The 12,484-nt window shown below is 36.3% G+C and overlaps 1 protein-coding gene across 5 annotated transcripts in view; it reads left to right on the top strand.

The window, feature by feature from the left end:
* Positions 1–12,484, top strand: part of usp32 (ubiquitin specific peptidase 32) — a 47,269-nt gene that overhangs the window by 14,745 nt on the left and 20,040 nt on the right. For 3 of the 5 annotated variants that reach the window (XR_013797195.1, XM_079609802.1, XM_079609803.1), the window contains exons 3-5: positions 2,079–2,184; positions 2,692–2,810; positions 5,642–5,801. Coding sequence is in view for 4 of the 5 variants with exons in the window: in XM_079609802.1 (XP_079465928.1) it covers positions 2,079–2,184; positions 2,692–2,810; positions 5,642–5,801 (385 nt within the window). In the remaining variant the exon portion in view is untranslated. Of the gene's footprint in view, positions 1–2,078; positions 2,185–2,691; positions 2,811–5,641; positions 5,802–8,288; positions 8,655–12,484 lie in introns of those variants that run through there. The other 2 variants (XM_079609805.1, XM_079609804.1) reach the window with 2 other exon arrangements.

Consider the following 12,484-nt stretch of genomic DNA (forward strand, 5'->3'; position numbering starts at 1 on the left):
AAGTTGCAAATACAATAAAACATTTTTTTTTCTTTTTACAACTATTTCACAAAACATTCAGGTAAGAAATAATACAGAAATTGAATAATTAAATATAAAAATAATCACTGCGTAGTCTTTACTGTATAAATTACACATGAGTTGATTATTATTAAAGCTGCAAATAATTGCTAGTTGGCCAGTAAATTCACTATACATTTAAGTAGGAAACCAAAAGGCCCCAGACATAAGTTATGTTTTGTTTATTGTATTTAAAATATATTTATTTATTTTTCACTTTTCTCTACTTGTTTGTTTTATGAATAATTGGTTATAAACTATATAATTATAGCGAGTACGAGTATAGTGGCCAGTAAATTGAATATCATACATTTAGCTAGGAAACCAAAAAATTACATTTTGTTTAGCGCTAGTTTAGTTTATTTATTTTTGTTAAATGCATATTTTATGCATTTAGTTTTTGTACTGTTTTGCTTAAAGGACAAGTTCGGTATTTTACACTTAAAGCCCTGTTTACAGATCGTATCTGATGAAATAGAACGGTTAAGATTAAAATTTGGACACATACTCCTGTCCGAAGAATTTTAATTTCACCGAGTGGTCAGGGAATAACCCTGAAATAAACCTAAAATTTTCGGGACAGGAGCATGTGTCCAAATTTTAATCTTAACCGTTTTATTTCATCAGATACGATCTGTAAACAGGGCTTTAAGTGTAAAATACCGAACTTGTCCTTTAATTTTTATTTACTATCATGCGTTTAGTGGAAAGGTCACACACATGCATGTTTTCTTTGTTTTGTTTTCTTTATTTTTTCATTTTAGTTACGGTTGTGCGGAAGTAAATCAATATTTACTGGTTTTATTCATTTTTATATACTGGTTTTATTTATTTAGCTGTTTTTCTATTGTTCGTGTTTCTTTTAATCCACGAACATGTTAAGTGAATGTTTTGTCAAAAGTCCAACTTGTCAGTCAAGACTCATTTGAACTTGAACAGTTTGAACTTTTTCTAGTACATTTTTCTTATATGCCGCAGAGTGCTAGACTGTTTAGTAGGCATCAGGGGGTGTGAAATTTTTACTTATATGTGGTGTTATTGGTAAGACATGGTGTCACACCAGGCGTAAAAGTGAATTATGTGTGCATGAGATGTCTCAGTGGAATAGAAACAGATCAAAAACTGGAAGAAAATTTTTTTTACTGGCAACCCTCCTGTGCCATATTTTACAGGGATATTTTTTTATTAATTTATGTAGCCCTGCAGTGTGGGTAGAGAGAGAATGTAATGTTTCCTCTTTATTAAACTAAATGTTGTCAGCTGATTTATGAGGAGATATGTATCTAGGGTGCATTATCATCATTAAGAGTCTGATGTTTCTCTGAATCTCAGCGGAAATCAAAGGCTGCGATGACGGCTAACACCAGGCTGTCTGTCTTAAGTGTTTTCAGCGTCGAACACCAATAGAATTCATAATCGTGTACTGATAAGAAGTAATGACCTTCTTTGTTGTGTAACTATAAATGCACGTTTTCTTTAGTTGCGTGGTGTGTTGTGTGACTTTGTCCAGCCTGTTTTGCTATGCCTATTGTTATTGGTCAATTTATTTTAAAACCTAATTTTGATTAATAGTCATCATTATTATACTGAACGGAGTATTTTATTGTCATCACTGTAATGTGTGTATATTTCACTGTAATTGCATAACCTTTTATATGTGCAATACAATGCATCATTTCCTGTGTTCTGTAGAAAGGGGCATATACACTTGACAACTAAATCATTGGAAGTTGCCAAATGTCTGAGCTTTTAGTTTTTAGAAACCATTGCTACTTGACTGCATTATCCGACTGTATCAGGTGGTGGATAACTACCTGCACTCACATGAGTAGTTTCTGCGTCATTGCTCAATTGCATAAAATTGAGTTCAATGGCAAAATTTAGCTCTGTGCCAATAATCACTGCAGGTCACCTGAAGACAAAGTTATTTGAACACAGAATTAAATGCTGATCAATTGTGTGCATTTTAAGGGGATACATTTAATGTGCATATTTCCTTCCTTTCTCATCTGTTGTAGGTAATCTACAGCTCTTTTGGTGGCACATCTAAAGGGCTGCACTTCAACTACCTGATCGTCGGGCTGGTTCTGTTAACAAGAGGACGCGATGAAGAGAAAGCCAAATGTAGGTGTACAGAGGGGCACATGCAGTCCTCTCAACCCAGCCTTTTATATTTTTTCGTATTGTAATAAAATTTTAAATCTCTCTCTCTCTCTTTCTTTCTTTCTTTTTAGTTGATTTATTCTTAGAATTTAAAGCATCAAGTCTAAATAGCCTTGTTCTACCTTACACATGTGTGTGTGTATACTGTATGATGTTAATTTTGCATGTCACAGGAGATGCCCGAGTAATTCCATTACAAACATCAATCTAAACAAGCACACCTCAGGCTCAGCATATTCAGTTATCCAATGTTATTCAGCTTTGTTTTGCTCTGTGTTTCTTTAGTCAAACTTGTAGCTGCATACACACTCTAGTTCACAGTCTGATATTCTCCACAGATGTAGTGTCTATTCTGGAGTGTCACACTGTCCCTGACAGCTGTGATTGATGTGAGGGTGTGAGGCACATTGCCTGCTAGACTCTGATAAGGTGTGTGTGCATTAACCAGCATGTCCTCTGTATCCACAGACATCTTCAGCTTGTTCGCCAGTGATTCGGGAGCCTATGTGGTCCGGGAGGATGTGGAGAGCATGCTACGTTCAGTGGATGGGGAGGTCCCACCCTCTCTTAGGAAGTGCTTCACGGAGGTCAGTGCAGGAAGACTCACCTGTGTTATTTACCTCTCACCTGCTTTGTCAGTAACGACTTCTCAGACCAATCACCATCACCAATCCAGCCACATGGTGTTCAAGAGATATATTTAGATTTTTCTTATTGAAAATGACTAATTTCACATTGTTATGAAGATAAGAAGTTAAATGCATTTATAGGATAATTTAGGATCAAGTTAATAGGATCATCATTAAAAAATATTATATATATATATATATGTGTGTGTCAAGCTATTAACTTTTAATCGAATTAGTTACATGGTATACTGATTAATCACACATCAAATTTGGTTGAGAAATTACCCCCAAAAGATAATTTCAATACATTTTTTGTTAAATGAGAAAAGCATTTGGGCATTACAAAAAGTATGTCTAGAAAGAAATATTTTTTTGATTCACCATAGAATTTATTACACAAACTTTTAGGCTACAGGGGCCATGATTTTTTTTTTTTCATTCAGAAGCTGCATCTGAAATGGTATATAGTAGGGGTGTAACGGTACACAGATGTCACGGTTTGGTACATAACTCGGTTTTGGGTTCATGGTTTGATACGAGTTTGGTATAGCGGGAAAAAAGCAACAAATCCTCAAGGTTTCTTTTCATTTACTTTGAACAGACAGTAGTGCAAATTTGTTCCACCCAGTGGCATTTAGTCCCCCCTGAGGTAGTTGGTACAGCACTATGCAGATGCTGTTCAATATTATGCTTTTTCAAGAAATCATGGAAAGATGAGCCTGATGGAGAAAAAGTGGCATCTTCATCTGAGTCTACTTCACCTTTCCATGAGGAGACAGCGAGTGAAGTGGCACCTTATATTTCATCAGTGGACTGTAGTGAGATTCCCATGATACAAATCGGCACAATGACAAATTATTGTTTCTCATTATAACAGCGGAAACCACTTAAAATACTCTGTCAATTATAGCATAAATTATGGTTATACAGATGACCAGTAAGACATCATTCGAAACTGTAAAGTGTCTTTTTATTTGTGTACACTACACTCACAATAAAAATAAAACATTGTGCTTTTGTAAAATAAAGAAAACAAACAGGTTGCCGCTTTCTACTGTCCCGGTTACCTTTCCATGAAGTTAGTGGAGCGCGTCACAAAAATGAACCGAAACTCAGTGTATAGGCTTCTAGCAAGCTCTTCCATGCAATCTGAGCTCTTGTTTTGGGTTGGTGCATAGATTGTCTCTGCTTTTTTTTGCTCTTCTTCCTGTTGTGGCGGTTAGCAAACAATGTTGCATTACCGCTCGCCCCCTTCTGGATTAGAGTGTGGATCACCTGTGACTGACTGTATTCGTTGTCTGACTGTATGCACGAATACACGTACCGTTACACCCCTAGTATTTAAATATATTGACAGACCAAAACAGTTTGGTGACCAACATTCTTCAAAATATCAAAATGTTCAACAAAGGAAAGAAAGTCATACAGATCTGAAATGACATGTGGGAGAGTAAATATAAATAAACAGAATCTCCAAAATATGTATTTATAAAATATTTATAAAATTTTACTCTAAATAGGAAACTAAAACTTCCAATAGGTGGTGGTAAATGTCTCAAGTCATTGAGTCATTTATTCATTCGATTAGTTCAAACAGCTGATTCATTCATGAATTAAGTAAATGGCTCTCTTTATGAATTGGCAATTGAATAATTGCTTCATTTAAAAACAAAACACCACTGTGTGTTTGGAGATGCAGAACAGTTCTGCTCTGGCTTTATAGGTGATAAAAAAGCAGACAATATTGTGTCTAAAATATAACACAATATTAATTGCTCATTTATTGAACTGTTATATAAAATCAGTATCACATTTGCACTCAAGCTATTGTGCTCATTACTTGTGATTAAAAACATGAGACAAAAAAATCATACAGGCCAGGGCATTTTTGCCTCAATATCTTGAATTTTAAGGGCATTCTAACTGCATTCTGAAGGCTACATCATGCAGTGACCTGTTGCCCTGCATCACGTTAAATGTGTTAAATCGCTGCACATACTTTTTAAATCGACAGCCCTAAAATAAAAAAATCCCCCCCCCCCAAAAAAAAACAGCTTGATGTGTATGTTTTTAATGTGGTAAGATGAATTTTATTTGCAATATTCTGATTTTTCACAAATTAAATGACATAAGACAACTTGAATTGAAACATGGCTATATTCATGTCGTCTTTTGGATTTCAAGTCAATAGAAATGTGTGACTATTTTGTTCACTGATAAATGGATTACATGCCTATGTAAACACTCTTTGTCAGACACTTTCTATATATACAGTACCTTCTGAACCGTTGGCCCTATTTAAACTTGTGTTTACTGAGAGAGCTTCCTCTGTATTATAGCTCGAATAATAAGCTTAAAAGGTTGACTGTGCAAATGTCGCAGCCAACAAAGTCACGTAATATGGCTGTGACTTACATTCCCCCCTATTTCTCTATTAGCTCTTCTTCCAGTTGCACTGTTTTCTCAGCCTTCGTTCGTCCTGCATCACTTCTTGATTTGGGGGAAAGCCACCCAGTGCAGCACTTTAGTTGGTTATCCCTTGGCAGCGGCTCAAAGACACTCTCTTATCTCTTTACCCAAACCACTCGCACAAATGTATCTGCATACAGCAGAAAGAATTCAGTTCATATTAATAATGGGAGAACTTCCCCTTCGCTCAACAAGGGGAAGCACACTGTCCAACTTCTCAATTCTGCACTGTTTTGTCATGCACTTTATATTGGTCATGGGTTCATTGGAGAATTGTACTCTGGTGATTATTTATAGTGTTTCTGTCTGTTTCTGTCCAGGGAGAGAAAGTGAATTATGAGAAGTTTAAGAGCTGGCTCCTGCAGAATAAAGATGCTTTCACATTCTCCCGCTGGCTGCTGTCAGGTGGCGTGTGCGTCACGTTGACCGACGATAGCGACACACCCACCTTCTATCAAACCCTGGCTGGTGTCACACACTGTAAGTGTCACTGTTCTCTCGGGGTACTTCCCGAGTATACACTCTCAAAACTATGTCTGTACTCTTTGAATACTCTCTCAGTCTAGGTCCGGAAGGATTTTTCTCCATTAATTTTCTTCATAGTGATTCAAATTATTATTATTTTTTTTATATATTGTGCTAAAGCCTTGAACTAAACCAACATCTCTGCGGATTGAGTATAAAAAGTATAAAAAATGTATTTAAAAAAGTCATTGAAAAAGTGGAGGGTACAAGATCATATACTTGTGCACTTTTTTTAAAGGAATCGAGCTACAGTTAGAAAAATATGACTGTACAATATTAAATTATTGGTGTACTCTACCATTCAAAAGATTTTTATTTGTTTTGAAGGAAGTCTCTTATGCTCACCAAGGATGTGTGTATTTGATCAAAAAATACAGTAAAAACGGTAATATTGTGAATGTTTTCTTTTTTATTATATTATAAAATGTCATTTATTCCTGTGATGGCAAAGTTGAATTTTCAGCAGCCATGTCTCCAGTCTGTATGGCAAAACATTAAAATATATAAACATAGATAAGTTGTTTAGAAGGGTAGAGACTGAATTGATTAATCTGGTCTCGTTTCCATGGTAACTGCAACCTCTCTGATTGGTGAATCAAGGAAGATCTTTCTTCAGAGTTACGGGTTGGTTTAGTTCTTAATTTGGAATTTGGCAACTGTCGAAAACACTGAATTGCAGGATAATATACCATCAGTCTTGGAGCTCATGATGGGTCAGTCTTGACATTTTTTTACATTATTGTACTTTTTTTTTTTTTTTTTTTTTTTTTTTGTATGGAGAATTCTATGGTATTTTAGTGTTTGCCCCTTTATACTCCTTAAATACTCTTTCGGTTTACTGTTATTACTCTCTGAATATGTTCTCAATGCTCTCTGGGCTGCCTTTTTATGCAGATATGCCCAGTGTTTGTCACTTTAGAGGCATTCGTTTACAGAAATCTGTTTAAGTGACTTAACGTCTTAGGTTATCATTTAAATTTACTAGTGACTTTGTATGTCGCTGAAGCTGACAGTAATCTGCTGTTTGATAGTCAATGCTGCAGATGTTTCAGTTGCAAGTCTCGTTTTGTCCACTTCCCTCTTCCCCCGACACACAGAAGGCATCAGCGAATCGGTCGGCCTGCCCTCCACCGGGAGAGAGGCATCTGTGTGAGATAATAGCGAGTGACAGGCAACACTTCCCACTCAGTGAACACGCTTACACACCACTTGCACACACTCGGCCCTGCTGCAGCTGTCACTGCCACCCAGTTATTAAAACCAGACTGACACGGCGAAGGAAATGGCTGCATTCTCTCAGAGACCCTGAGCCTGCACACACAGTGACAGATTATCTGAGCCCTCGCTCTTCTTATGGAGACAATGATTTATTTAGGTGCTGAAGATCTCCCTCCTGCTCAGTCACTCAGTGCTTTTGCTGTCATGAAATCGTAATGTGGGAAGCATGTAATGTTTGCAGTTCTGGGTGTACTCAATTGACCCCCATTTACAAGTGAACACACTCTGATAGCCTTTTATTTTAGTATTTATAATAATAATAATACTATTATTATTATTATTTTATATATAATTTATTGTATTTTTAATGGCTGTTTAGGTGCGTTTAACTGAAAGATGAATTAAAGTATACATATTGTATATAGTGTCTCAATTAGTAAGGAATCATAACTAAATCATAAATAATTTAAATATTTCAAAAATATTCTGATGTTGTTTAAAATAAACCTGGCAACAATATAACAATAATAATGTTGTTTGCATTGAATTGACCAGGCATTGAGGTATCTTTGTGTTTACAAAAACCTGGATAACTGTTGTTGTCTGGTGTACACTTTTACATGGAATATATATCTTGTTTTAAGGATGCATTTTTACTGGAAATGTGATTGTGAAATCGGAAAACTGATTCAGTTTGTTCAGACGTTTATATGGGTTATGCTGTCTAGGTAGGCTAAACTCAGTAGGCTTTGGAGCACTGCCATTAATGCTGTGCAGGAGCAAACCAATATTGACATGTCTGTTCTGTTTGTGATTTAAAACAGTTGCTATGGGTTGCTTTAAACAGCATACACAGCAGTTGTTTGCCTTTGTCATTAATCAATTGACTGTATACAGTCATTATTGGAAGGTTAATTTATGTGCCTTTTTGTGTATTAGTAAGACCGTGATCGATTCTGTCTATAGCATATTTCTTCATTACAGAATTAATGCAGAAGGTTGGGCTTCATTCTTTTCACTGTTACCAAAGCATGATACTTTTATTCTCAGATGCAAGATAGAAAGTAAAAAAAACACACAAAAGCAAGTGATTATGCAAATAGCTCAGTAAAATTAGAATAAGTTTGTCAATCAAGGACAGCTTTGGCTCTCCATCTCTGGCCAATCAGAGAAGCTACCTGGGCAACGCACTGTAATCTGCGGCCCGCTCCAGTTTATCCTCTTAGCTCAGTGAGAGGGCTGTGTGTGTGCTGTCAGTGTGAAGTAGTCATGATCTGTGTGATCTGTTTGAGCGTATATGGGTTTATGAGTTCATGCACTGTCCAGAATATGCCTCACACCAGGCCAAGTGCAAACTGGCAAGAGGCCTATAAGAAAGAAGAAAATGATGACTGGATGACAATAATCTGCGAGAAAGAAAGGAGTTGGATTGCATAAGGAGATGGAGAGTAACTGTTTTTTACCAACGTAGCGGCAGCTTGTGTGGAGTTTGTCATGGTACATGCCGTATCTAACAGCCAGAGCTGTGACATGTGCAGTGGAATATGGTATGGTTCTTCTGCTGCCACTCTGATAGAATCGCTCCATTAGGTGAGTTCTTGAGAGACATATATATATAGCTGTATATATATATCTTTATGGACACATCGTTTGTCAAATACACACCTCCAATACATATACTGTTCAAACGTTTGGGGTTAATTAGGTGTTGTTGAAAGAAGTATCACCCTGGGTGCCTTTATTTGAAAAGCAGTAAAAACAGTAATATTGTGAAATATTACTTTTTAAAGTATCTGTTTTCTATTTTAATACATTAAAAAAATTAAATGTATTCCTGTGGTGATAAAGCAGAATTTTCAGTCTTCAGTGTCACATGATCCTTCAGAAATCATTCTAATATGCTGATTTGCTGCTCAAGAAAAGTTATTATTATCAATGTTTAAAACAGTTGTGCTGCTTAATATTTTTGTGGAAACTGACTTTTTTTCCCGATTATTTGATGAATAGATCAAGAGAGCAGCATTTATTTTAAAGAAAATGTTTGTATGTAAAGTTGAAAGTTAATTTATTTATATATATGTATATATATATTAGGGGTGGGAATCTTTTACCATCTCACGATTCGATTCGATTCCGATTCTTGAGGCCACGATTCGATTCAAAATCGATTTTCGATTCAAAAAGATTTTCGATTCAAAACGATTCGATTCGATTTTATCCATAATGATTTCTAATCGGGTTTCTGATCATGATCTACTCTCATCTGCTTTGCTATACAGAATGACAAATGGAGACTTTAAAGTGTCTTTTTCACATTTATTAAGTTCAATTCTCAGGGAAGTGCCTTTTATCAAAAACATTGTCTGGTTCTCAATTGCTACTCATTAGTATCTAGCTATAAAATAAGTTGGAACAAAACAAAAGTGCTTCTTCATAATACAAAATGGTTGAAAATAGATGCAGTTTACCACAAATATCATGTAGAACACAACCGGTGAAGACAAAAAAACATCTATATTTCTCAGTCAGACACAGTAACTTAAAGAATAACAAGTTATGAAAATAAAGAGCTTCTTTCAAAATGAATAATAGTCCTACCCCTAAGCTACCTGGCGATGAAGCAGCGATAGACCGAGTTTTTTTTTTTTTTTTTTGTCCTCTCGGAGTTGGCAGGGAGTTTCGTGAAGCACTGCAGTGTGCGTTGGTCTGCAGCTGGCGGCTGACTGTACGTTCACACCGCCGCCGACTTGAGCTGCAAAAAATCTATGGCCGCCCTGTCAAGGACGCTTGTCAAAACGTACGGGGAATCTTGTTGACGCTTTGGCCGCTCTGACGTAGCAGCATTCACAATGAAATGTAAACAGAAAAAACAAGCAATGCATTCGGCAGTTTAGGATATCGCACAAGATTTGTCAACACAGAAACCATTTCATCACTGGAGAGTTTTTTTTCCCGACACCATCGTATTAAATGATTTTGATTCATATGCGCGAGGGAGAGAGAGAGAGCAGACTGCGCTCGGGTGAGTGCGCGCGCGCGGCCGGGGCTCTCTCTCTCTCTCTACTCGTTCTTATGCCCTGTTAAACTGACAGGACTTAAAACACATGCAAATGGTAAGAACGAAAGATCTCCCTCTCATCCATTTGCTTCCTTTTTGTTTTAGTGATTTGCCGCTCACGTCCCGTATAGGCTAGTTACAAAAATGGAGGTGAACAGCCAGCTGATTTTATTTATTTATTTATTAAATCGATTCTTGGACATTTCAGATCGATTCTGAATCGTTGCCAATGAGAATCTAGATTCTTCTGTGAATCGATTTTTTTGGCACACCCCTAATATATATATATGTATATATGTATATATGTATATATATATATATATATATATATATATATATATATAATTTTTTTATTATTATTTTTTATTCTATGTAATGTTTCAATGTGAGGTTATAACTAAATAAGGGGTTTATCACTGCTGTTATTTTTTGAAATCTCATATTCCCACTGGCATTTAAATAACAAACACTTTCACATCAAAGATAGCACTGAATCTGTCCCCTAGAGAGATGGCTAATGTTTGTGATATTGAATGCAAAAGTGTGACATTGTGTCTCAGTGCAGACCTGTAATTGCTTTGTCATGGACTGTATGCACTCTGTGCCCTGTTACAGGACAGCAGGAAAAGTAATAGAAACGTAGCTTAAGTAATAGGTGAAATGGGTTATGGCAGCTTGAGAGGCCCGACAGCATCGTGCTAGCCTAAGAAACAATACCTGTCCTCCTGCAATAATGCATTGCTGGACAAGAAGATATGTTGGGCCACAGCAAGCTTGAAATAAACTGCACATGGTGCCTCATTTTAAGATGCGCTGTAAACATTCAGGATGAATGATGGATGTTTGCTGATCCATACGGTGCATAATAAGTGTTAGATTATAGCCGCTGTCCAATACACAAACCGTGAATAACACTCAAGCAGTTATTCAGTTCCTTAAAGCTATTGTACACTTATTATTGTTCTAGGTAGGTAATAATAATGTTGCTCTGAATAATGATAATTCTTCATCACTGCATTAAGTGGTGCACTGTAATGAAGCTTCATTCCAGAGGGAAATTTGCTGTCAAGTGTTTTTCGGCTGTAAATGCATCTTGGATGTGAAGTATGTTTTAGGACTACTGTCAAGATAGATTTCCTCTCCTAACTGCCCCTGAAATGACACCGAGTCTTTGATCGTGATTCGTGGCGAGTTGGTTTGTAACCATATAGATCCCGAGACTGTTTTCTGTGTTTCTGGCCGCTACGGTCTTTCAGTCTTCAGCCCTCAGACAGTAGACCTGCCCTCCCAGGGCACTATGGGAAATAATGACTATTGAGCCCAACCATTCAGACTCCCATCAAACCACAGAGGTTTAGCTGGTCTGCAGCAGTCTGAGATAACGGAGGAGTTTCCGGGTAATCCAGAGCCTGTTCATTAAGATGCCTTTTTATTCCTGCCCCGAGAAACCCCTAGGACATACTTTTGTTTGGATCAGTTTGCTTATTTATTTAATTATGGAGTGCATTCTCTGGAATGTATTGTGTTTTGAATAGAGAGTGTAGTAGTCGGAAATGAACGTCAGGCTAAACAAAAGATCAGATTTGTATTCCTGTGTTTTGACACTTGCCTTATGTGTGATGGTCAGTGTAGGAGGGGCAAAACTAATCCTATTAGCCTAAGCTAGAGATTATTGCAAGAGGAGTTGACCTAGGTCCTCTTAACAAACTAAAAGACTGGACTATATATGGCTTTACAGAGGGGGTAACCTGAGCCATGCTTTCACCTAGTAGATGTTATGTAATCACTTGTCATAAATGTTAATAGTTACACTTTACAATCAGGTCCATTAGTTAACATTAGTAAATGTACTTGCATGAACTAACAGTGAGCAATACATTTGTTACTGTATTTATTAATCTTTGTTAATGTTAGTTAATAAAAATACAGCTGTTCATGTTAGTTAATAGTGCATTAACTTAATGTTAACACATGTTAATCATAATGGGAGCCCATTTACTGTGTGCAACAGCTAATTTATTATGTAAAAAAAATTATCCATCTTAAATGTCTATTTAAAGAATAATTCATCCAAAAATGAAATTATTTATTGAGGCTGAAAGTAGTTTTTCAACCTCATGTCATTACAAACCTGTATGTTGTAAAAGTAGTGAATATTAACACAATTATTGCAATATAACAAGCTGAAAAATGGACAAAATAGTGCCATAAAACTATATGACTAGAAACTAGTGTGATATATTCCAAGTCTTTTGAAACCATATGATAGCTTTATATGAGTCTATTTACTTGTAAAAAATATCTACTTTTGTGGTCGTGTTGTTTCAGAATATATTTATAATGTTACAGTATTTATTCATAT

This window comes from Phoxinus phoxinus, assembly GCF_949152265.1.
Source record: "Phoxinus phoxinus genome assembly, chromosome: 4".
NCBI classification, from domain to species: domain Eukaryota; kingdom Metazoa; phylum Chordata; class Actinopteri; order Cypriniformes; family Leuciscidae; genus Phoxinus; species Phoxinus phoxinus.